The sequence below is a fragment of the Oreochromis niloticus genome, linkage group LG1 (assembly GCF_001858045.2).
Source record: "Oreochromis niloticus isolate F11D_XX linkage group LG1, O_niloticus_UMD_NMBU, whole genome shotgun sequence".
In the NCBI taxonomy this organism is placed as follows: Eukaryota; Metazoa; Chordata; class Actinopteri; order Cichliformes; family Cichlidae; genus Oreochromis; species Oreochromis niloticus.
In genome coordinates this window covers 1,011,161-1,038,015 of record NC_031965.2, presented here as the reverse complement: position 1 = coordinate 1,038,015, position 26,855 = coordinate 1,011,161, and the positions used below count along the sequence as shown (strand labels likewise).

The window sequence follows — 26,855 nt, the reverse complement described above, 5'->3', positions numbered from 1 at the left end:
TAATTTTAGAGATGTTGCGCAAGTGGAAGAAAGCAGTCTTACATATTTGTTTAATATGTGCGTTGAAGGACATGTCCTGGTCAAAAATGACTCCAAGGTTCCTCACGGTATTACTGGAGGCCAAGGTAATGCCATCCAGAGTAAGAATCTGGTTAGATACCATATTTCTAAGATTTTCAGGGCCGAGTACAATAACCTCAGTTTGATCTGAATTAAGAAGCAGAAAGTTAGCGGCCATCCAGGTCTTTATGTCTTTAAGACATTCCTGCAGTTTAACTCATTGGTGTGTGTTACCTGGCTTCATGGACAGATAGAGCTGGGTGTCATCTGCATAGCAGTGAAAATTTATGCTATGTCTTCTAATGAAGCTGCCTAAGGGAAGCATGTATAATGTAAACAGAATTGGTCCTAGCACTGAACCCTGTGGAACACCATAACTGACCTTAGTGTGTCAATTTCTTTCTTCCGATACCGTCAGCTCAATGACGTACGCAAGTTTTTGAGAGTTAGACCAAAGGACGAGGTCTGGTCGCAGAGTAGTTGTTATGATCTCTGTGGGAAAAATTAGCCTCTGATCCATGTCCATCTGCATCTGCCAATCCCTGGCAACCATCAACGGGCCCAGGTCTGGGGTTGAGGGGCTTGTCCTCGGCTTGTCTCCGTTCCGGACAAATACTGATGAAAACTGACGCTCCTCTTGGTTCATGAAAAGTTGAGCGTTGATGGATTTTGTTTTGCGCTCAACTTTCTCAGTTAGACACCTGAGGACCTGGCTGTGTCTCCATGTGTATCTGCCCTGAGTAAGGCTAGTCCTACAACCAACCAAGATGTGCTTGAGTGTGGCTGGGACTGTACACAGGGGGCAGGCTGGGTCCTTTCCAAACCACAGCTGCAGATTTATGGGGGAAGGCAGCACATCGTATGTTGTCGGATGATGAAACTTAGTCTATTAGACTCCATTCCCCAGATTTCACTCCATGAGAGTTTCCTCTTTTCAACACTCTCCCAATTTATCCAGCGACCCTGCTTGGCCAGCGCTACGGCTCTGGCATGTCTGGCTGTTTCCTCCTGTCGACACACCTCCTCCACCACCATTTTTCAATGTTCGGTTACGGATGCCTGTTGCCATCGAGGTGTTACTGCTCCAAGACCAAATCCTCCTCTGCCCTGTTGGAAGTGACCCACCATGTCACGATGTCGAAGAGCAGATTTAGCCTGTAGCACAGTTGTGGCTGGGGTCCACTTCCTTGCTAGGGCGGGAGCAGTGCCTCTCACTATGGGGTCGCGGGAGTCCGTGAGTGACATCTCAAACCTCACTTTTGCACATTTAAACTCCTCTACCAGACTAGCGATAGGCAATGCCAGTATCCTGTCGCTATAGAGTCCAACGCTGCTGAGGCAGTTGGGAAGTCCGAGCCACTTCTTAACGTAGGAGCTCACTAGCCTCTCTAGTCGATTGGCATGATTGAGTGAGACCTCGTACATTGTCAACGGCCACATGTAGACACTGCTGTTTAGGGCTGGGCGAAAGACCAATCAAATGCTTGCTAAACTTAAACTACCACCTGTACTGTGTGTGAACTGCCCAGTTGAGTAACTTGAATGAGTGGAGGTGAGGCCTGTGGGGCAGCTAGCAGCTACAGCTCTCTCTGTATCAGCACACCTTTGTCGCTCCGGAGGAAAACCATAGAGTTGTTATGAAGGCGTTAAACCATCCACAGAGGCCAACACCACTCTTTGTACAGAGCTGTAAAAAAGCTTTTTAATGCTGTAAAAAGGCCCATTTTAACATGGGCCTTTTTGGAGATTGAAACGTATTTGGAGCCAGCCAAAACTCCAGGACATGAAGTTTTTGGCACCTCTGTGTTGGCTTCATTTTTCAGCCCCGGAGGTTGCCATTTAGAGAGAACGCTAAACCGACAGTATTGAGAAGCTTCATTGACAAGCGAGTGACAACCTTTTTCAAGGTCTTCACACAAGAAGCCCCTGCATTGGTTACATTCCTGTTATTATTCTCTGCTTGTAGCCAAGAGTTACACAGAGACAGAAATCTGGCTTTATCCTCACAATCTGGAAACTTGTAGATAAGTACTTACCTCCAAGTATTTACCTGTCCAGTTCAAACATGCTAAATAGACAGTTGTGTAAGGCTTCAGACATGTAAAGAAAGCTGCATGTGCAGAGGAATATATGTTGGACCAGCATGTGAATCATGATTCATGACATTGTTTTGGCTGTGTAGGAACTGTAAGCCTGACAGAGACAAAAACAAGCTACAGATCTGGATTCTGTGCATGTGATGTGTAAGGAAGTGAGGAGAGTAAACACACACTGGTGTTCCTGAAAATCTTTTCAGTGATTCTGTCTCGCAGATATAAACAGACATGGCTTAAAAGAAGACGTGGCAGCAATAACCCACTGCTGATCCAGCAAAAGTCAAACATCTTGTCCTGCTCTGCAGGCTCAGTGACATCGTAGAGCTCGAGTCCCGATGGTGGGAGGAAAAACGACAGGAGGTGCAGCTGAATGATATCACAGACTGACAGAGCACTGGCCAGCAAATCAGCCTGTAGGGAGAGAGAACGGGTGAAGCAGCAACTGAACTTTTAAATGACACTTAGGTCCCTAAGCTTTGGGACAGTGACACAGTCCTGGCTCTGCACGCCGTTAGAGTGCATTCTAAGTCGAACAATTAAGTTGTGATTGAAATGCTGACTTTTATTTTTCATTCAGGGATTTTTACAGGTACAAAATCTTCCCAGAGGCTAAACACACACACACACACACACTCTCCACGACAGCTTCAGAGATTGTCTCAAAATACTTGAATTCCTGCCTGTCCAAAACATGGTTGGCATCCATGTGACTGTGCTGTCTGCCTGCTGTGACCACCGTCGTTTGCTTTTAATATTAGTAACAAAAGCAAAATTGTATTTTTCGCTTCCTCGAGATTGTTGATTACTGTGATCTCACCAGTTCTCCTTTGTTATTCTTTTTCCTTTTGTTTTAATGTATCTGATATTACGACCCCTTTGTTTCCAAAGCTATAAACTAGAGCTGATTTTCACATGAATCTGTTTGTAAGGTTCACTGAAAATATCTGTCACTCTGTTTTTGTTCGTAGTAACCTGTAATTTGTAAAAACCTGAAAAAGTTTTTACTTTCAAAATTCAGAAATGTGTTCTTCTGGTTATTGTTGTTCATGAGCACTAGGGATGGAGAAAAACTGATACGGGATAATATCGCAATATTTTTCATGGTGATTTTGTGTATATATGGATATTTAATAAAATACAGTCAAATACTCTGTGAATACCACCAACGAGCACCAAACATCATGTTGCATCACATAAATCTGTGATTTACAAACACTGAGGTTCACGCCCTCTTGTTCGATCATTGGCTAACGACATGTGAGTGACAGCTCGTTAGCCAATGAGCATGCAGTTTCATACCACAGATGATCCTCCATTTTTTTCTAGAAGTGTTTTTTGGGAGCTGTGGCTGTCGCCTCCCACCTGGAAGCTCCATCCATGTTTTATACTGTCTGTGTTGGAGATCCTCTAGCGCAGGGGTGTTGGACTCCAGGCCTCGAGGGCCGGTGTCCTGCAGGTTTTAGCTCTCACCCTGGGTCAACACACCTGAATAAAATGATTAGCTCATTACCAGGCCTCTGCAGAACTTCAAGACATGTTGAGGAGGTCATTTAGCCATTTAAATCAGCTGTGTTGGATCAAGGACACATCTAAAACCTGCAGGACACCGGTCCTCGAGGCCTGGAGTTCGACACATGTGCTCTAGCGTGTTCTCCCATCTCACCCAGTGAAAGCTGGGTTAAGCTCCAGTGCCCCGTGGTTAAGCCGTCACAGAAATGGATGAACGCACTGAATGCTTACTGCATGTAGAATGAGTGAAAAATCAAACTTGAAAAGTGAACTAAATTAGTGTCAATAAGGGGTGGCAGTCTGATTTGTTTGTGCGTGATTTTGGACTCTTTATTGTCTCGGTGTTTATTTCACAGCTCTACTTCTTCCAGCTCCTACCTCAAAGCTTTGTGATGCAGCTAAATCTCAGCTGTGGGACAAATTGTTGCTTTAATGCCCTTTAAAGCGCTGCCATGGTAAATGCATGTGATAATAGAGTTTCACTCTGCATGCTTAACATTGAGCAGAGATGGAACAAATTGCCAGTCATTAAATTTAACCTGTAGAGAAACCTTCAATTATCACATCTTTGGGTCTGAATCGTGGCTGCACCTGAGCTCTTCACATCAGCTCTGCAGTATAAAAGCAGTAAGCACTCTCCGGCAAACACGCTGATCCTGTAAGAAAAGAAACGTTCCACCCGTTAAATAGTCAAGCATCGTTCCAACAGAGTGAAGTCTCAGACCTGAATCCCTGCTGGCTGACTGAGGCATCTCATTGTGGAGTCAGCCTTGAGATGCTTCATAACGATTTCACATTGAGTGGGAGCTTTTGTCCGATGCCGTGCTGTGTCGGCAGCAGACGGAGCGAGAGCAGTAAATGGGAGTGTTTCTGCTTAATTAAGTGCAGACCCTGTGGGAAGATAATGAATCAGTGCTTGTAATTTCTACCAAACGTTTTAAAGAGAAAAAACATGAAGAGATCTGGTCAGCGATGCGTCGCTTTATCTGTGATTAATCTTTAAAAAAAAGATTTCTCACAGATAATTTGCAAGGGCACCTCAATCAATCCACGTACAAAGCACAAGCTGCCCCTCTGAGACAGACGGGAGGGTAATTATCACAATTCTGAACATTATAATAAAAGTACATATTTCATCCACGTACGGCAGAGTCAGTCCCAGTGCAGAATGGGAGACGGTGTGTGAATTATAAAACATATATTAACTGTGTTTTCCAGGCTTCAGTGGCGAAAGCAGCAACTCGAGATGCTTCCATACAAAGAGCTGTCTGGGTCAAGTAAGTCAGTTTTCCATATTAGACTTTTAATGTGATTTATTTTGGACGGTGAAATCAAACACTTCCTCCTCTCTGATTTATTCCCACTGAAATAAAAACAGATCAAATTTTGTCACGTCCATCACTGTCCTACAGGAACTGTAGTAGTGTATAGTAGACCTATGAAAACTGGGCAGGATGTAATGGGTGAGGTCAAACACTGTCCCTGCAAATACTCCTGATGCATGTGAAACAGCTTCTCTAATCATTAAACTGGCTTTCAAATGTCATGAACACGCGTGGCGCCGTGTGCCAATGCCAGTGTGGCAAACCCTGCAGTCAGTGTGGTTACACATCGGTCTGGTTGGTTATATGAATGCCATGTTTACAACTTCCTGTCACAAAGAAAAGGACCTAGGCGTTGCTGCTGTCTGCCTGCTAGCATGTGGCTGCTAACATCTTACAACCATTATCGGCTGGTGTACGTTAAATCAACAAAAAAACTAATGAGTAGTTTAACCAACTAGCAACATCATAACTTGTGGTTGACCAGAAGTTTATTTACATTGGTTCTTTGTCCAGAAGGTAACATTAGCATGCTAACGTTGTCCCACAGACAATGCTAGCATGCTAACGTTGTCCCACAGACAATGCTAGCATGCTAACGTTGTCCCACAGACAATGCTAGCGTGCTAACGTTGTCCCACAGACAATGCTAGCATGCTAACAGTACAGAGTTGCATTTCTTAAAAAGTCACAGGCTGTATTCATTGTGAGGGTTACCTACTTTGTCCAGTATCACATTTGGACTTCAGATGCACAGTGACTGAGCTCAGGACGGATCACCCAGTAAAACAGAGGAGGCTGAACAGGCGGGACTTCCTTAAATGCAACGTCCCTTTATTTCATCAGGAACGTTTTATTTGGTGGCAGAAGTAGTTTAAAAAAGCCAAATACACGCTGTATAAAAATAACACAAGTTAGCGTGATAATTTCCATGTACCAGGGAAATAAAATGGTAAAATATTAATAATTGCTTATTCAAATGCGGGACATTGAATGATTGCACTAAAGGCTAATAATGTTATTATAATTCATGACAGTGCAGTCTAAGTATAGTTAGCAGGTAATAACTGTTAACATATTTCAGCACAAACCTCATGGTCAAGGACACAAAGTCTGTGTCCAAATTCATGGGCTGCATCCTCCTGAGGACCCGGCCTTCGCGGTCTACGTGGGCCGGGTCCTCAGAAGGTCGGGTAGGCCGGAAGTAAACTGCTGTGAAATTGGACGGTCTAGCCTTCTGATTAACGTCACCGCTGTCTCGGTGGAGTTTAATAAACTCGGCCGCCTGCTCCTTGCTATCTAAAATATAACAGGACACTGGCGTAAACTCTCGACCGTCTCATACTTCTGTTTAATCAGTTTTCTGTTTGACGTTTATTCAGTGGTGTAAAAACCAAGGAGGAACTCACCCGGGGGATTAATAAAGTTTTATTTTATCTAATCTAATCTAATAACTTTAATCTCAGCCAAACCGATTTACTCACGAACAAATAAAACACTGAAAAAAGCCAAACAATAACATTTTTAGGTTGTCTAAGTGACTTATATATTACATTTAACCTGAGTAGCGAAAGTCCGCGGTGATCTGAAAATGATGTGCCGGGAGTTGTGCCGTTCTCGGCGGCTTCAGTGACCCTCGAGCTCTCGGCTAGCTATCGAGCTGGTGGGTAACAGACGTCTCAGAAAACGTCGAAGCACTTTTCCAAATATGCGATACCTTGATAAACCGAGCAGATATTTGAAGTTTACACAGCTACATTCTCGCCTGAAAATATGTTAAAAGTTTATTTTGTGACCCAGAAAGATTAATAAAAGTAATTTTAAAACTTAGTAGCGGCCGCCACTGCCGGAAACTGGAGTTTGGCTGGGCCGCGCTCTGAATTCTGGGATATGGTGTGCCACGAAGGACACACCCGACCCATCCTTCAAATTCGGGGAAAAGGAGGACGCATTTGTCAGCTGCATTCGGAGGAGTCTACGAATTTGGACAGCCTTCGGCGCGTCGCGGTGACGTAATCGGTCTACAAATGCGTCCTCAGGAGCATGCAGCCCATGAATTTGGACACAGCTTTTGTCTGTGTAATATTCATTGAGTGGATCCGTGAATATCCACCATGCATGGAGGTGATGTGATTCAATGTCACATTCAGTGTAATTTATAATTAAAGTATTCTGATTGATTGTGATTTGGTTCAGTAAGCCTTGAGTCTGGACATACATACATTTTTCTTTAGTGTGTATTTCTGTTGAATTCCCCCAGCTTTGCCTGCCAGGCACCAAGCAGAGCCCAGCAGAACGTGACGGTGCAGTGTGTGTGTGGGGATGTGTGTGAGGGCGAGTGTGTGGATGTCTGTCTGCGTCTGTGTCGGGACATCCAGCCGGGAACAGAGCTGCTGCTGTACGGTGACAGCGTGGGAAAAATGTGTTCACATGTTCGTGGTGACTCCGCTGGACATACAGGTGAGAGCAAGAACAGAGTCAGAGTCTATCATTTATGTTATATCAGGAATATTCGAGCTTTTACACCCATTGTCAGATTTCTCAGTTGGCTTTTTACTCAGATCTGTATTTGTCTTTTTTAACTGCATCGTCACAGAACTTTGCAGCATGTTAAAATAAAATCACAGCCAATTAAAATACATTTAATATATGAGATGATCAAAGGGTTATTTATCTATTTAACACAGAGACCAACATCTTCTGTCATCTGCTAGGAAGAGTTTCTGTTTCACTAACAGTTTCAAATCCAATATTTATCCTCTTTTTCGCTCGGGTTTGTCCCTCACCAGTCCTAGAGAACGTCTTTCTTCTTAAGCTGCAGTTAGTCATGGAAATGAATGAGTGGCTCAGTAGGCTGTGAAGGCTGTATGTAAAATCACATCCAGGTCATTGAATTCAGGTCTTCCAATCACTTCAATGGTCACAAGTACGTAAAATCAAGCATCTGTGCCGTGATAGGATGCCACCTGTCCAGTCACAAAATGTCCTCGCTACTGAATATTCCTGACTGGGAACAAAAGCAGCTCAGCCACGAGGCGGTGGGCCCTGTAAAATGAGCAGTGCCGAGGCAGATTTGCAGACTTTCTGCAGAGTTAGCCACTACAGACCTCCCAGCTTCATGTGGCCTTCGTATTAGCTCGTTACGTCTGTCTGAATCCTGTGGTTTCTGTGAAAATCCAAGGGATATGATGCTTATGCTGCTTTTGAATGCATCGCCTTAATGCTCTCTTTAAAATCCAACAGTGAGCAGCTAGCTACAAACTCTACATAATGACAAATAAAAAAACAGATGTGGCTTTCTTGCAAACAAGTTAAGTTACACTAAGCTAGGCTAAACATTAGCCAAAAGAAGATTGTTTTTAATCAGGTCGTCTGGCCAAAGAAAAGCCGTGGTGACATCAACAGGCTGTTGGAGAGATTGTCTCGTTATGCTGATCTTTCTAATGTTAAAAACACTGTAACACAAGCATCAGCCTGTTGTTATAATGATATGTGGATTCAATTCATAAAATGACTTTTAGCAGTAAAGTCTCCTTATTTCCACTCCTCAGCAGTCTAGTTTCGTTGAGCTTAAACCCACTGCAGCTTACTGTTTCTGTACTCAGCCGTTGTGTGTCTGTCTCTGCTTAGTGCTGTTAGAAAGAGTCGTGATCTGAGTTCCTAATGCTTCGCATGAACAAGACATTTCATTGCTGCTGCTGAATGGATGCTGCGATGAAGATCCCAGGAGATCAGCAGCATCAGAAACCAGCCTGTCATAGTTAAAGTCTGCGATAGCATTTTGCCCTTTCAGATATTAGATGTTCGTGTATCTGTGGCTCCTGATCTGTATCTGTAAGAGTTTATGTATTATACCAGAACCACATGATTGACTGACTGTAAAGTTGCATAAACGAGCACACCTAGGTGGATGGTTTCTGGGTAAAGTTACAAAGATATATCTTTGTGTATCCAATCCTTTGCAAATGTCAAGATGAGTTAACAAATCAGACACATTTGCTGGAAATACTTGTACTCTTGGAGTACTTGGAGTACTTCTTATACTTCATATAGCTGTTGTTGTGAAGTGGGCCAAACAGAAGTTCTAGTGGGTAAGGTGCAGTTTTCTCTCTATACTGATTTATGTGCTTCACCTGCAGGGCCTGGGTCTGAGACTTGAATGTCTCAGCTTCTATGTCAACATTATTTCATGTTTAACAGCATCATTTAGTTTCAGCCGAGAAGTGCACGCTGAAAAATCTCTGCAGTTGGATAAAAGTCACTGAAAACTAGGATGGAAGCTCGGGATTAATAATTAGTAGATGTAAAAAAAATCTGGAGCACAGAATGTATTAATTAAAAGGGAACATGGAAGGAAAAAATGTTGAGCTTATTTGTTTTAGAGACAATAATATGCTCTCCGGCTCTGCTTATCTTTTATTATTTATGGTTTGTGGAGGAGTGATGTGCTATATGCTGTGATCGATGGGACGCTGAGGAGGAGCTTCATGCAGAAAATACCCAAAAGCACCAGACTGTGGATGTCTTATTAAACTTGTGCTTCTGTCGTGTGTTGATTCAGGCTGAAGTTATAAATCTCAAATGCATTTCCAAGACAATTTTGAATGCTAAATGAAAGATAATAAGATAAAAGCAATTGATCCCTGCAGGGAGGTTACATTGTTGTGGTGGCAGATAGTAATTAGATTTAGAAGGGGGAAAGAAAATTGCAATATAAAGATTATAATAATGAGTACAAAGGAATTAAACTGAACAAGAAATAATGAAAGAACAAAGGTAAGCAATGAAATAGATGGCAAATATTTGAAATCCTTCCAGAAGAAAAACAGAGCAAGCAAATCATAAAACAGACAGCTACTGTACATAAGTAGTATGTGTTTGTCTAGATATGGGTTTATAAGTCATTAAATGCAATAGAGACATTTGTTTCTAAACCTAATTAGCGCACGGACAGCACAGCAGTGCTCGGTGGATATTTAGGACATAAAGGCACAACATTAACATAAATACAGTGATACAGATATAATTGAGGCACAAAAGCTTTGCAGGATTTAGGCATTAGTTCTGAAGCTGGTTTAGTCCATGTTTCACTGCAGTGCAGAGATAAAAGACAGACGGTTACAACAGCTTAGCTTTTCTTGTGCTGCACTTGTTGAACAGAGTTATTTTCCTGATGGGCTCATGTCCACAGGCTGCTGTTTCCGTGTTGAGTGTTAAGTGCCTACGACCTCATTTTCTGAGCACTTCTGTCAAGCGCTCATTGTTGCTAGGATACAAAAACTGTTCTAACATTCAGACTTCAGTTACTTTAGAAAAGTGACATAAATGTGAGAGCTTAAATAACTGGGCTGTCAGTGACAGCAAAGTTGCAAACCATCACCATCATCACTTTGTACTAACAAGTGAACATTTGCTAGGTTAAAGACTGGCTGAGGTACCTCTGGCATCCTCACACGCATCTCTGTCAAGTCTACACAGGGCTGCAGTGAATGTGGAAAAAAGGCTTTAGAAGCACAGCATAAACATTTACTGTTAAGTTTAGTTTTTCCTGAGTACACATCATGTTCAAGTCACTGAGTAGAATGGCTGAGGAGACAACTGCCAGTGGGTTAGTTTCGTAAATTGGAGTATTTATGTTTATGAGTCCAGAAAACCTAATTTACCAACAATTATTATGAGTATAATCTCAGTCAGTGGAAAATAAAAACTGCGTGTGTAGAATTACCAGTGCAGTAAAACATAAAGTTTGGCACTGTGGCCCCAAAATAAGGTTTAAATGTTTTTGCCCCCCTTAAGTTAAAGTCCTACTTTACAGTCAACCTGATGTGTGCATTTTGAAATCCGGTCTTTGGGCGTACAGGCTGGACAACCGGAATCTTTAATGTTTGGAACTTTACCAGATTACCGAGCCGTGTCAGCAGAGGTGACATTTATGGGCACAGCAGTGTTGCACAAATTGAATGAATGTCAGCCACAGGATCAAAGTAGATTGAGGTTGTGCTCTGTGAACGATTATTATGGGCTCAAATTGTGGTCATAAATATTTTGTACTTGTAAATCAGGATTTGTATGTGTAAAAAGAATTTGTGTGTTTGTAAAAAGAATTTGTGTGTTTGTAAAAAAGATTTGTGTGTGGACTTAGCCAAAAAATACGTGTGAAACTCTGCACTCAAGTTTCAAGTTACAAGTACGAATTTTGACCCTATTTTTCTTCCTTTCATCTGATTGGGCAATGTCATGTCAATCACAAATTTAACTATCCAATCAGAGAATAGTTGGGTCTGGTTGTCGGAGGGGCGCTTTTTTGAACTGCAGGTCCTTGAAGGGTAATACAGTTTGAAGCTGGAGGATCTCTATATAAATATCCGATAGCAGCTAGGTCCGCTAACTTTCAGCAGCTGTTGAAAGGATAAAGTTGTGGTATGTCAGTGGTTAGAAATACCATTATTACTTTAGGATTAGTTTAACACAAAGTCAGGGCTGACCCGGGACCATTGCTGTGAGTCACAGTGCGCAGCATAAAGGTCCTTTCACATCAGACGCAGGATGTGCTGCTAATGCTAACTAAAAGCAAAGGATCCAGAATTTGTTGCGCTGGCTGCTGAGCTCTGTGGTTTTTGCAGCAGCTCTACCTGTACTAGATGCACCTGCTCCTTGTCGTTTCTATCTCTGACTTTGTCCTCTACAAGAGTTTCTGTTTTTTTTGCTGGTTCTTCAAATGTTCACAAAAAACATGTATGCTAATTCATAACGAAGAAAGCTTTGTAACTATCCCCACTAGTGAAGACTGTGTCATTTCCACAACACTGCCCCCCGCTCCCTGAGGTCCACAGCGCTGTTGAAAAGGCTCTGGAGGTCCCTGTATTAAGCACGTAAACCTGTGACACAAAAATCACCAAACTCTGACCACCACAGACTGTTTTCCTTCGAGGTGATGAAGGAAAACGCTGGGCTGGCATGTAAAAGGGCATTTATTCCCTTAAAGGACCTGAAGCTCCATAAAGCAACCCTCCAATAGCCAAACCCATCTGTTCTCTGATTGGATAGTTAAATTTGTGATTGACATGACATTGGCCAATCAGATGAAAGGAAGAAAAATAGGACCAAAATTCGTACTTGTAACTTGAAACTTGAGTGTAGAGTTTCACACATATTTTTTTGGCTAAGTCCACACACAAATTCTTTTTACACATACAAATCCTGATTTACAAGTACAAAATATTTATGACCACAATTTGAGCCCATAGATTATTGATTTCTGAGTGAGATCCATACCATAATCCTGCCATCTTGTTTAAAACCTGACATGGTGACAGCCACAGTTCAGTGGACGTCATGGCAATGACTATGTCCATCTTTAATGTAAAGATATATTTGATTTTTTACTGAGAATACAGTGAGCACGGTAGGAAAAAAGAAGGCTACGATGAGCACTGTCCATACTGACGATAGGAGGATTAATATGGGAGAAAGACACAGCTGCAGTCCCCCATGTTTAACTTCTTACACACATGGCATAGTTTTGCAATACAAAATGTAAAAAGTGCTGCAGTGTGTGAAATCTGGTAGTTCTGAATTCTAGACGTTTTAACCAATTGCTACATTAGCCAGAATGAGCTAACAATAGCTTGTTAAAAATTATGTGATAATTGAGCAATGAAGTAAAGAATAATTTAACACTGACATTTATGCTGTACAGTAAAACGATGTTTCCAAAATAATATGATTTTATTCATGCTTAGATGATAAAGTTGACAGCACTTTCCTCTTCCTGAAGCTGCCATCAGTAGCCTGTTAGCTTAGCTTAGCATAATTACTGGAGGCAGGGGAAGAACTAGCTTAAGAGCAGTGTTGCCAACTCCTCAGTAAGGAAAATCGCTATTGGCTGTCCTAAAAGTTGCTAGAAGTCGTTAAATGATGTCATCTCCTAATTAGCATAATTGATCATGCAAGAAAAATAACATCGTGGAAGAGACATAAAGTGAGTAAAAAACGTCCTAAATGCATTTAGAATATATTTAGAACTACAAATTAAATTTCTTTTAGCAATATTTTTTTTTTTTTAATGTCACAATTCCAACCCTGCTCCTTTATCCGGGTTTGGACCGGCAAAAGTGACCCGAAATAGGCACTCTGGTGGAGCTACTTTGTGTGAGTGTGTGTGTTTCTAAGTAGATTTAAACCTTGTGATCCACAAAACAGCATAACAGTAAAAAAAAAAAAACCTGACTGCCTTACAGTCAGTGCGGGAACAGCGGCTTCGCTTATGCGCAATTCATTTGCCGTTTGGACGCATAGGTGTGAACGAATAGTTATGTCTATAACTTCTGTTCCCTGAAGGAGAGGAACGAGGTACAACACATAAGTATGGGATATCACGCCCTCGCGTGTCCTGGCTGAAGAAACCTTTATTCACACCTTTAAGGCAGATAACGTGTGATGACACGTGCACGGCCCCGCCTGCACATATAGCTGCTGTCGTCACAGTCATCCCTCAGTTCGATAGCTGCTCTTCACCGAGCCAAACTGCTCAGTGGGGCCACCTTGTGTTGTACCTCGTTCCTCTCCTTCAGGGAACAGAAGTTATAGACATAACTATTCGTTCCCTTTCAGTCGATTCACTCGGTACAACACATAAGTATGGGACATATATACACGCCCCGCAGAGCAGCCACCGAACCGGAATCGGGCCACCACTTCCTTAGTGAGTGGTAGACCCAGCAGCTGCCGCACAAATATCAGCTATAGGCACCCCTTTAAAAAGAGCCCATGAGGTTGCCATCCCCCTGGTGGAATGAGCCCTTACCCCGTGGGGCAAAGCAAGACCTCTGGTGCCCTATGCCAGTGAGATAGCTTCAATAATACAGTGGGACAGCCTCTGTTTGGACAGAGATCTACCTCTATTTGGATTGGCGAAGCAGACAAACAGCTGATCACATAAACGCACATTCTGAGTGCGCTCAATGTAGGTGCGTAGCACACGCACTGGACAAAGAGAATGCATCCTCCTCTGCTCCTCAGATGCAAAAGGAGGGGAGCAAAAGCTCAGCAATTCAAACTCCATTGAGCTATAAGATGCAGGCATGATCTTGGGAAAATAGGCAGCATTTGGACGCAATACGACCTTGTGGCCATCAGGAGAAAACTGTGTGCAGGCGGGATGCATGGACAGCGCATGAAGGTCACCCACTCGCTTTGCCGAAGCCAAAGCGAGAAGTAATGCAGTCTTATATGAAAGAAATTTCATATCCACAGACTCAATGGGTTAAAACGGGGGGCTACAAAGGGCCTCCAGCACCAAAGACAAGTCCCAAGCAGGGACACTGGACTTAAGCACGGGTCTCAGCTGGCGAACCCCTTTCAGAAAACGTATGGCGAGGGGATGTGCACCTGGTGTCACCCCGTCAAAGCCAATATGACAAGCAGATATAGCTGCTAAATAAACCTTAATTGTCGAAAATGAAAGGCCCTTATCCAGCAGCTCCTGCAGGAATGTCAAAACATCCACAATAGAGCACTGAAATGGGAGAGTGTGGCGGTCCTGGCACCATTGCTCGAAGGCTCGCCATTTGTAAGCGTACAAGCCTCTAGTAGATGAGGCCCTAGCGCTCTGGATTGTCGCTATCACACTAGGTGGCAAACCCTTAGCAATCAAGTTTAGCCTCTCAGCAGGTAAGCATGAAGGCGCCACAGATCTGGGCGCGGATGAAACACTTCTCCTCCCGCCTGAGAGAGGAGATCCCTGCGGAGAGGAAGCTGCCAAGGACTCGCTGCTAGCAGGCTGATTATCTCTGCATACCACGACCTTGTGGGCCACCAAGGGGCCACTAGAATCAGAGAGAGGGAATGCCGACGCACTCTCTCTAGAACTGGAGATATCATTTCCACTGGGGGAAATGCATACAGGGGTACGTCTGGCCATTGGTGCGCTAGCGCGTCCAAGCCCAAGGGTGCATCGTGGTCGATTATGGAGAAGAACAGGGGGCAGTGAGTATTTACCCTGGAAGCAAAAAGATCTATTTGCGCCTTGCCAAATAGATCCCAAATCTGAGCCACTATTAACGGGTGTAACCTCCATTCTCTCACCAGAGGACCCCCCCTGGAGAGAAGGTCCGGCCCCAGGTTCAGGTGGCCCGGGACATGGGTGGCTCTCAGAGACAGAAAATGAACACTGCACCATAACAGCAGAGAGCGAGACAGCTTCAACAGGGGAAGAGAGCGTGTTCCTCCCTGCCTGTTTATGTAAGACACCACTGTTGAATTGTCCGTCCATGCTTTAGAGCTAAGAACACTGCTAACAGCTCTAAGTGGTTGATGTGTAGCTGGCGCTGAGCTGCGGACCAGATCCCTCTCACTGATGCACCCTTGCACAGCGCTCCCCACCCTCTTAGGGAAGCATCTGTGGACACCACCTTGCGAAACAACACCCTCCCAATCCGAGAGCCCTGATGCAGCAGCCCAGGCTCCCTCCAAGGACGGAGAGCTAGTATGCAAGATGCGGTTACCGGCAGCCTCCTCCGGAGGTGACGCGATGCACACAGGCGGTGAGAGAGAGTCCAGCGTTGAAACGCTCCCCTTTTTCACAGTCCAAGTGGCACTACGGCGATCATAGATGCCATCATGCCCAACAAGCGTAATATCGTCTGGAAACGCAGTCTGCGTCCCAGCTGAAACTGAGCGAGGCAGCGATGAAACGCGGCCACTCTGTGCTCCGACAAACGTGCGCGGCTGGAAAGCGAGCATATTTCCAACCCGAGGAAAGAAATCTGCTGACTCGGGATTAGCGAGCTCTTTTGAAAGTTCACAGAGAACCCCAGTGTCTGAATGTGTGACAGAACCAGTGACAGCTGTGTCTCCGCCTGCTCTCTGGAGCAAGCTACGAGAGCCCAGTCGTCTAGGTAGGCTAAGATGCGGATGCCTCTCTCTCTGAGGGGTGCTAGCGCTGCTTCGGCACATTTCGTAAAGGTGCGAGGAGCGAGCGACAGCCCGAACGGCAGCACTAGGTATTCGTAGGCTACGCCCTCGAATGCAAACCTCAGAAACTGCCTGTGTTTCGGGTGTATAGCCACATGAAAATAAGCATCTGTTAGATCGATTGTCGCAAACCAATCTCCCGGGCTGACTGCATTCAAGAGCTGTCTGAGTGTTAGCATCTTGAACCTGTACGTACGTAGATACTTGTTCAAGACTCGCAGGTCGAGGATGGGACGAAGCCCTCCCCCTCTTTTCGGAACAACAAAATAGCGGCTGTACCAACCTTTGTCTGTCTCCGAAGCAGGGACCACTCGTATTGCTCTTTTCTGCAATAGCGCCTTTATTTCCTCTCTGAGTATCATGGCCGCCTCGGTGTTGACAGTCGTGTTTACGACTCCTTGGAAACGAGGAACTGACCCGGAACTGCAACCGGTAACCCATGGCAACAGTTCGCAGCACCCACAGAGAGGGGGCGCAAGCGCGCCACTGAGGGAAGCGAGCAGCCAGCCAGCTGACCTGCAGCACCGTCGGCGGGGCGTTGTCGCCCCCAGTGTGTCTGACCTGGCTCATTCTGCCTGCAGGCTGAGCATTTGTGATTGTTTGAGAATAAACAACACTCTTTATTGATTGTAACATGGGAACATGTACATTCATACATTTTGTTGGAGGCACCTTTTCTGGGGCACAACAAAGAAAAACAGTGGGAACACTTGATGTGGTCACCTGAACATTTAACACACCTGAACAGGGAGTTACCTGAGGCATTTTGTGTGCAGGGGTTTTGTGCTTGGGAGACTGTGTTAGGAAAGTGCAGCGCCTTCTGGGGCTGACAACCTGAACAGAACTTAAGCGGCACCTCTTGGGCGGCAACAGAGGGGTAAAAGCAGCGTCTCCCTGCTGCTGGACCCCTTCTCCACTCGAAACCACAGCTAGGAGGGCTGAGGCTTCTTCCTCCTGGGCGTCGGGTCCCGCCGGGGGCCCGAGGGTGGGCCTCGGCGTGGAGCTCGGGCCGGAGGATGTGCTCTCGCTGGTGGCACACCCACTTCAGCAGTGGGCGCCGGTCTCTTGCTAGTCGGCAGAGGAGCGGCGGGCCTGTGAGAGCTAGCTGCGGGCTTGGGCTTGGGCTGACGTCTGGGGATGATGTCGCGCAGAGCTTCCGTCTGCTTCTTCCTCAGATCGAATCTAGCCTGAATGGCTTCAAGTGAATGTCCGAATAACCCAGCCGCAGACACTGGTGCGTCCAGATATACAGCTCTGTCCCTATCCGGGACGTCAGAGAGGGTCAGCCACAGGTGCCTCTGTGCCACTACTGTCGAAGCCATCCCTCTGCCCAGGGAGAGCACTGCACAGCGAGACGCATGGAGGATGTAATCTGTGGCGACTCTGACCTCGTTAAGAAGAGGTGCCAAAGGGCTGTCATCAGGAACCATGCTCCGCCAGGCACATTGCCTGGTACGTCTGGAGCATGGTGACGGAGCTCATGGCGCGAGCAGTGCCGGTCTGAGCCCAATAAATCTTCTCCAGCTGCGAAGCAGAGAATCTGCAGCGCTTGGACGGCAGAGTTGCGGGGCCGCCGACACCATGGTTATGGGACGGGGCCAGATAAGCAGCCAGAGACGGCTCCATAGGGGGTGGGTTAGCTAAGCCAGCCCCCTCGGCACCGTCCAACTCCATGTACTGTCCATAGCCGGGCACAGTGACGCGGGTAGACAGAGGTTTGTCCCATGATGCTGTTAGCTCGCAGAGAAAGTCTGGGAACATGGGAAGGCAGTTTTTGGCCGTTGCGGGCTCCGGTGGGAGGAAAAAACCCGCGAACCGCGACGGCTTCTGAGCTGGCGGAGGAGAGGGCCAATCCACCTGCAGCTTCTCAGCAGCGCGGCGAAACAGGGAAAAAAGAGAGGTGTCATCGTGGCTGGCCAGCGCAGCAGCGGCGGCACATTGGGCCGACAATGAGCTCTCCTGCTCATCCTCCGACAAACCATGGATGTCCAGGCCGATGTCCAGCACGTCATCGTCTTCCTGGGGAGCGCTGGCGGGCTTCAACCCAGGCTGAAGCCCGTCAGCGCTCCTGCATGGTTCCGGCTCGTCCTCGGCTAACCCGTCAACATATTCCATGTGGTCAGCCCAGCTAATTGCGGGGACATCGACCGGAAAATCCTCGTTTTCGGACTCGGACGAAGCCGGGGCTCCAGACTTGGAAAGGAGAGGGTCATGTTGTGCGACAGCTGAGCGTCCCAGCACTTTTTCCACAAACGTTACCCGTCTTTCCAGGGTCGAGCGCCGGAGCTGGCGACAAAACGCACAGGCTTCGGGTTCCGTCAACGCTCTCCTAGCGTGGACGATCCCCAGGCAGACAGGGCAGGCATTGTGCTGGTCGCTGTCGTGCAAACAGAAACCACATCCCTGAGGACAGGGGCGAACAGAAGATTTCTGCTTTGCTCGCTTCGGTTTGGAGTCCATTCCGAAACGCAAAGCGAAACGTTGCACAGGAAAAATTTGAAATTAGCGCTCCGCGGGCAGCCTACACACCAACTGGGCGGTGGAGGCTAACACCAACAGGGGCAGTTAAGCTAAGTTCAAGTCGGCAGACAACGGAGCTAACTAGCAGCAGCTAGCTAGCCCAACTCAGCAGAGGTGTTCTCAGCGAGGTGAAGAGCGTAAGAACTGAGGGATGACTGTGATGACAGCGGCTATATGTGCAGGCGGGGCCGTGCACGTGTCATCACACGTCATCTGCCTTAAAGGCATGAATAAAGGTTTCTTCAGCCAGGACACGCGAGGGCGTGATATCCCATACTTATGTGTTGTACCGAGTGAATCGACTGAAAGGGAACATCTCCTGCCCTGATAGCAGTTAGGGGAGGACTATCCTCCACCCGTGAGCGCTTTGGAACGGGCGAGGTGCCCATGACACCTCCCGCTGCTTGTTGAGAAGAGCGATACGCGTTTTCACATCAAAAAGCCGTCATAAATAAGTCTCCATTAACACCAGAAAAAGTCGCCAGTTTTGTCGCTAGTCCCTTTTTAGAAAAAAAGTCGCTAAGGGGGTCTGAACACTCGCTAAATATAGCGACAAAGCCGCTAAGTTGGCAACACTGCTTAAGAGCCACTGTCTTGTGGTAACCACAGCAGGAAGCCAACTAGTTTAAGCCTAGCATACGAAATGGACTGATTTGTTAACCTTTGTAAAATCAGATTATAGCTCTTTGTTTAGTTTGTGAGATGTATTAGTTACCTGTGTCTTTATTGTAGGTAGGTAGGCTAAGCAACCAGCTACAGCCTCCTACTAAAATACATGTGTGGAAGTGCTCTCCCCTTTGAAAGGCAACAGGGACTGATTGTTCTCCAACTCAGATTATAAAAACCTCAAAATATTCAGTTTACCATAATATAAGGCAGAGAAAAGCAGCAGCAGATTTCTCTATATTTAAAGCTGGAAACAGAGAATTTGTGGTGTTTTTGACAGCTTCACTGTATTTCTATTGGTCAGGAGACAAGGTGGAGCAGAGAGACCACTCAGAAGCCACAGCTGCCAGTGTGTCAATCAATAAAGAAGTGACAGTTAACAAACAGGAAGAGAAAATGCAGGACGATGAAGAGGATGAAGATAGAAACCCCAAAAGATGCATCGAGAGGAGTCACCCAATTACACAAGCGAGGAAGAGAGTCAAGGGAGTGTTGTCGGAGCCGAGTCCAGACTATGACAGACAGCAGGACGATACCACAGACAGTGTAACAGACAGGACACCTGATGATGACACAGCAGCAACTGGTAGCAAAGACAGTGTCCCGTCTCCTGTGGACAGTCAGCCACACTGTAACTCTGCTGAAGGAATAATGGCAGAGCCCAGAGTCTTCCCTGCAGCCGCTCCTGTCCGCTGCAGCTCCCGCCTGGCTGCTAAACCCCGACGGGTTCATTGCCTGAACAGCCGGGTGAAGGGACTCCATGCCCACCCCGACTCATCCAAACGCTCAGAGGCACAGAGCCAGACCTCCACCAAGGATGGAAAAAGCTCCACAGAGATACCAGAAGGTGAGATGGCTGCAGCGCTTTGTCCCAATGGAGTCACCCATATGTGGCATTCAGAGACTAGAGAGAGGCGCTACAAGTGTCCCATATGTGGTAAAAGGTTCTTCCAGATCGGCCACTTGAAGAAACACCAGTTCAGTCACACGGATGAGAAGCCTTTCACCTGCCAGGAGTGTGGGAAAAACTACACGTCAGCAGAAAGCTTCAAGGCTCATCAGGTATCACTCAGTCAGCTTACTGACTAGTCCTTTATTTTGACTCCTTTATTTTATCTCATAAGTACACCGTATGATGGTAAATGCACATATTAAATATAGTTAATATAATTATAGTTAGGAAGCCCACTTATATACACATAAAGCTTGTGACACTGGCTTCAGATTGTTCCAAACGCTCTGTTTCAGACAGTTGTTTTCAGTCTTGGCTTTGAATGATGTCGTAAGGAGCAACCAATCAGAAGAAAGGTGTTTTATACTGAGAGGGAATGGAAGTACATCAGCTTGTTTCTGACACTGGGTGAACTGAGGGGCTGCACAAAAGCCTGCTTAAAAAAGTATTTATTTGAATGATGTAAAGTGTTAGTGTAGGTAGTGTTAAAAAATAAAAAAAAGTTGGAAAACACTTTATTAGAACCAGATTAAAAGGCTCTTTTTCATTTCATGCCTTTCTTTTTTTTTACCCAGTTGCTCCCTTTTCTCCTCTTGTTTATTTCTTGAATACAAAATCCAAATGATTGAGGTAGTGATCAGAATGCTGTGGCTGATCTGTATATACACAGTACAGCAATTTGTCTGCGATGAGCTGAAGTTTGAGAATAATCAGGTTGGATGGAGGTCCTTACAAAGGGTCTTAAATGCACTTTTCCACAGAAAGGACTTGAAAAGCAGTAAATTGTCACTGCAGCAATTTCCAGTCAAAGTGCTGTTATTCATCTGAGACCGTACAGGGTCAGAGCAACTTGTAAGATTTTTTGGAAAGTCTGGATGCTAAACCACAGACAGGTTGCTGTAGACTAGGGCTGCTCGATTATGGCAAAAATGATAATCACGATTATTTTCACTGAAATTGAGATCTCGATTATTTGACGATATTTATTTAACAATAACAATGTATTGAATAACGGCTTTAAAGACTGTCAAAAAATAATATAAAATAGTGTGCAAATACTGATTACAGTGCAAATGTTTGCAATATAAAAAATAAATGAAAAATGTAAACATCTATGTTTAGTGAACTTCAAAATACTGCACAATATTTGATCCACATCTGACTCTGCGAACCCATAATGTTTCCACCAATGTTCCCTCTAATATTTCATGTGTCTGAGCGAACACACAAACTCCCTGAGCGTCCCTTGGACCACTGTGAGCGACATCAGACGTGTGCACTGTGGTCACGCCAGCATCTAATCCTTCCAAGTTACATGGTTTATTAAAATAATCAAATTACAGCATTTACATTTATGTTAGACTACTTTTAATTAACTGCTTTAGCCCACTTACAATGAAAATGTAAAAAATCCTGTTCATGACCTGTGTAGTATGTTAACACTATTGGAAGTAAAAATAACTTGAACTCCAATTTTGAAAACACAACTTTCTTTCTTTTTTTTTTTTATAAAGCTCTGACTTGTATTATGAGTCTGTGGTCTGGGAGAGAGTCTGTAACTCTGTCTGCAAAATACAGCATATAATGACTAATGTTGGGCAATTAATTATATAGTTACTTCTTCAAAAAAGTTACTGAGTTTGGCAAACAAAGTTTTTTGCAGCTATTTATTTTTTTTAATGCAGCCAAGGTGTTTTTAAATAAACATTTCAAACTATTTACAGAACAATCAGCTGTTCTGCATCAAATCTGATGCCACACAAATTATTTGCGCCACTCCAAAAAATAATTTCTGTCCACTATGAGATAAAGGAGAACAACAGCCTGATACCTGCAGGCCTGACAACAGCAGATGTATCACTGCTGTAACACCTGTAACACTCAGCAGCCGCCTCATTGTTCTGACACACACAACAAAACTATTGACTACACTACACACTAACTACACACTAACTACACACTAACTACACACTAACTACACAAGATTTGCACTAAACGTCTCAAATCTCTCACATCTCAGAACACCGCCGTCACTCCTAAAACTTCCCCCCTCCCTAAACAACTGTTGCCATATCATTTTTTGATTGGTCGACACGGTACTTTTTTCGACCAATAGGAAAGGGTGGGGGGGTTTTTGGTTTAGTTTTTGCTCACAGGCGGAGAGTGCTTTCGAGCGTTTTCCTTATAAAACGCCGTTTTTACCGTTTCTTCCCGCAGTAAATATAAACAACGATAGTATTCAGGAAGAAAACCAAACATTGCAGATATTTTTATCATAACTCTGGTTTTACGTGGCCGATCAACACAATTTAAAAACTGGTATAAAGTCCACACTTTCTCCGTCAGTTGTTCCGTCTGTCCTGCTCACATCTCCAATGGTTGGACACGTTGTCATTAACGTGGCTTCACTGCACATCAGCCACGCCGCTTTGCTAGCTAAAACTCCGGTGTCGGCACATAAGGACGCTGTCATAGCCTGTCAGCGACGCTGACTGGTTGCGTATATACGAATGTGAATCGCATTATTGGCTGGATTATGGGATAAGGTGGCATCGTTCTAATCCCATACAGGAGCAGCCAGTCACTCACTGACTAACACTGCAAAACAGAATTGTTAAAGTTTTAATTTTAATTTCAATTCAGGTTAGATTTTTTTTGTGCGCAACGCAGATTTTCTGTGCAGAGACCGTGCCAGCAGTGCGCAGCTTAGAGGGAACATTAGTTCCCACACCACTGAAGTCGTTTTACCTCTTTTCAACCAACAGCATTCTTTCTTCAGCAGCCATTATCCTCTCCTCTCCAAATAACTTCTGCTTAGCTTTCCGAGCTTTCCGAGCTTCCCTCGGGTCCTCTTAATTGTTCAAAACGCAGAGAGGTGCGCTCGATTTGCCACACGGAGCAGCGCGAGAGTAAAGCACGAGGGAGGTGCTAATAATCGGTTCAGTCAGTTTTAATGATCATTGAAAACCCAGATCATAATCGAGATTAAAATTCGATTAATTGAGCAGCCCTACTGTAGACATCCTCACACTATCTTTGTTTCTGTCCGTGCTGTTCAGCGTGTCCTTTTTTATTCCCAGGCTTTGAGTCCCTGAATGATTCCTCTCCTCCAGTACAGTAAAAGTAAAGTAAAAACACAGTTTTTAAATGTTTTTATTTCTTTTTTATTCCGAGTGGTGGACAGAAAAAAAATGTTTTGTGTTGTAGTGTCAATGTTTAGGTGAATTTTTGCTGTTTACTGGGTTAGCCCAAGGAGTAGAAAAAGTGGCCTCTGAATTGCACACCAGAATGTTTTTGGGGGGTCAGCTCAGGTTGAGTGGATTGGAGACAAAGTTTGAGAGGCTGAGATGGTTTGGACATGTGCATGGAGAGGAGGGATAGGTGCCAGGCCGGAAGAGAAGGTGGACATGCAGAGGGCTGGTGTGTGAGGAGAAGATGCTTGGGGTAGGGCGCTGTGTAGGCAGATGATCCACTGAACAAGAAGAAAAACATTGAGTTAAATATTTTTTTTAAATCTATTTGTGTGTAGATGAGTCACCGCGGGGAGCGTCCCTTCTCCTGTCCTCACTGTGAGAAGACGTACGGCCTGAAGCGGGACCTGAAGGAGCACATGGTCCTGCACACGGGGGAGAAACCCTATACCTGTGAGCACTGTGGGAAGGCATTCGCACGCCGCCCATCCCTACGCATCCACCGCCTCCTTCACTGCAGCAGAATGAGTTACACACAGCCTCCTAAGGTAGGGAAGAGTTTTACTCCACTCTGTTAGGTGTTTGTTCTCTCACATGCGGCGACATTTTCAAGTAATTTTAATAAGGAGGACAGTGGATACAATTGATTGATTTCCCCTGTGTGCAGTGAAGAAAGCTGTTTCCCAGTGTTGTTTGTGTCTCACCACCACAATTTGAAATCACTCACGTAGCATCTTTAAATTTACATGCCAGTCTTGTTATCTTTTCTTTTTTTTTCTCCTTGAACAGCGGTTTGAAGTGAAAATGTTTAATAAGAAGGAAAGAAGACGTGTTGCTTTTGTGTTTTTCCTCTCCCAGGTGCAGTGCACAGTCTGCCGCAAGCTTCTGGCTAACTCGGGCTCTCTGAGGAACCACATGAAACTCCACACGGGGGAAAAACCTCACATCTGTCAGCACTGTGGGAAGTGCTTCAGTCAGAAAGGTAACGTCAGAGGCGTGGGTGTGATCCTTCAGCTGCAACAAGCTGATCACTGGTCAGATGTGCTCGGCTGGAAATGGCCTACTTTTTACAGAACACCAGGTCTGGTTTTAATATAAGAAAAGGTAATAAAATTGTCAGACATACCTGCTTCATAAGTCACTTCTTCATAATTAAAGAAAATATGTGATGAGCAGAAAAGAGAAAGAAAAAAATGCAAACAGCTGTTTTAGCCAGAAGTCTGCATATTTTAGTTTAGGGTTGGTTGAAAGTCAGAACTTGAACTCTGTGACCGTCAAAGTCATTTCAGCTTTCAGACCAGCAGTGAGATTCTCTGTCACGCTGCCTGTTGTCAGTCAGAAGGATTTTGTTTTATGATCATTAGTAACTGCATGATCTAAACTCACACTGCTTCTCTTTAATAACCGGCCTGCTAATATATTATTATCAGGTGTAATCAGTTCATCCGACTTTAATGAAGGTGCTCTTTATTTCAGATTGCATGGTTGTCTCTATGATTCAATTCAATTCAATTTTATTTATATAGCGCCAAATCACAACAACAGTCGCCTCGAGGCGCTTTATATATGTGCTGCAGCAAACTCTAAAGCAACATTTTGACTCAATTAACAAGTACTAAACAAGGTAAATGAAGCCTGTAGGAATGCCTGAATCTAGATTTAGACAGATAGTGGTGTTGGTTCACTTCATTGTCTGTTAATTACATTTAACAAAATAAACCTATAGGCTGGAGTCCTATACACCAACACCATAAGGACACACATACAATTGTTCTCTTAGTATTTAAGTATGAACACAAAGCAAAGATGAAACCAGCACACAGAAATCACCACGGTGATTCTTTAACATCACCTTGGGTTCTTGGCTAGTTTAGCGTTAGCATGCTGTCTGTGCAGATGCTTCCAGCACAGCTGTTTCTGTCCTGTGTGCAGTTTGCACTTTACCAACACATCCTTTTGTGCTATAAAAATAAAATAATAAGGTCCATACCCCGCTGCAGGGGGAGCCACACAAACTAACAATCAGCTGATTTGTGTACTTGAGCACTATTATAAAATACAGTGGCTTGCAAAAGTATTCGGCCCCCTTGAACTTTCCCACATTTTGTCACATTACAGCCACAAACATGAATCAATGTTATTGGAATTCCAGGTGAAAGACCAATACAAAGTGTGGTGTGCGTAATTATTCAGCCCCCTGAGTCAATACTTTGTAGAACCACCTTTTGCTGCAGTTCCAGCTGCCAGTCTTTTAGGGTATGTCTCTACCAGCTTTGCACATCTACAGACTGAAATCCTTGCCCATTCTTCTTTGCAAAACAGCTCCAGCTCAGTCAGATTAGATGGACAGCGTTTGTGAACAGCAGTTTTCAGATCTTGCCACAGATTCTGGATTGGATTTAGATCTGGACTTTGACTGGGCCATTCTAACACATGGATATGTTTTGTTTTAAACCATTCCATTGTTGCCCTGGCTTTATGTTTAGGCTCGTTGTCCTGCTGGAAGGTGAACCTCCGCCCCAGTCTCAAGTCTTTTGCAGACTCCAAGAGGTTTTCTTCCAAGATTGCCCTGTATTTGGCTCCATCCATCTTCCCATCAACTCTGACCAGCTTCCCTGTCCCTGCTGAAGAGAAGCACCCCCAGAGCATGATGCTGCCACCACCATATTTGACAGTGGGGATGGTGTGTTCAGAGTGATGTGCAGTGGTAGTTTTCCGCCACACATAGCGTTTTGCATTTTGGCCAAAAAGTTCCATTTTGGTCTCATCTGACCAGAGCACCTTCTTCCACATGTTTGCTGTGTCCCCCACATGGCTTGTGGCAAACTGCAAACGGGACTTCTTATGGTTTTCTGTTAACAATGGCTTTCTTCTTGCCACTCTTCCATAAAGGCCAACTTTGTGCAGTGCACGACTAATAGTTGTCCTATGGACAGATTCCCCCACCTGAGCTGTAGATCTCTGCAGCTCGTCCAGAGTCACCATGGGCCTCTTGGCTGCATTTCTGATCAGCGCTCTCCTTGTTCGACCTGTGAGTTTAGGTGGACGGCCTTGTCTTGGTAGGTTTACAGTTGTGCCATACTCCTTCCATTTCTGAATGATGGCTTGAACAGTGCTCCGTGGGATGTTCAAGGCTTGGGAAATCTGTTTGTAGCCTAAGCCTGCTTTAAATTTCTCAATAACTTTATCCCTGACCTGTCTGCTGTGTTCTTTGGACTTCATGGTGTTGTTGCTCCCAATATTCTCTTAGACAACCTCTGAGGCCGTCACAGAGCAGCTGTATTTGTACTGACATTAGATTAAACACAGGTGCACTCTGTTTAGTCATTAGCACTCATCAGGTAATGTCTATGGGCAACTGACTGCACTCAGACCAAAGGGGGCTGAATAATTACGCACACCCCACTTTGCAGTTATTTATTTGTAAAAAATGTTTGGAATCATGTATGATTTTCGTTCCACTTCTCACGTGTACACCACTTTGTATTGGTCTTTCACCTGGAATTCCAATAACATTGATTCATGTTTGTGGCTGTAATGTGACAAAATGTGGAAAAGTTCAAGG

At 44.8% G+C, this 26,855-nt stretch overlaps 1 protein-coding gene across 1 annotated transcript in view; it reads left to right on the top strand.

Annotated features, from left to right (window-relative positions):
* Window positions 1-26,855, top strand: part of znf408 (zinc finger protein 408) — a 44,151-nt gene that overhangs the window by 6,311 nt on the left and 10,985 nt on the right. Inside the window, exons 3-7 of the mRNA XM_019363023.2 lie at window positions 4,884-4,942; window positions 7,248-7,447; window positions 19,452-20,209; window positions 23,629-23,838; window positions 24,149-24,272. Of these exons, the coding sequence (XP_019218568.1) occupies window positions 4,884-4,942; window positions 7,248-7,447; window positions 19,452-20,209; window positions 23,629-23,838; window positions 24,149-24,272 (1,351 nt within the window). The remainder of the gene's footprint in view (window positions 1-4,883; window positions 4,943-7,247; window positions 7,448-19,451; window positions 20,210-23,628; window positions 23,839-24,148; window positions 24,273-26,855) is intronic.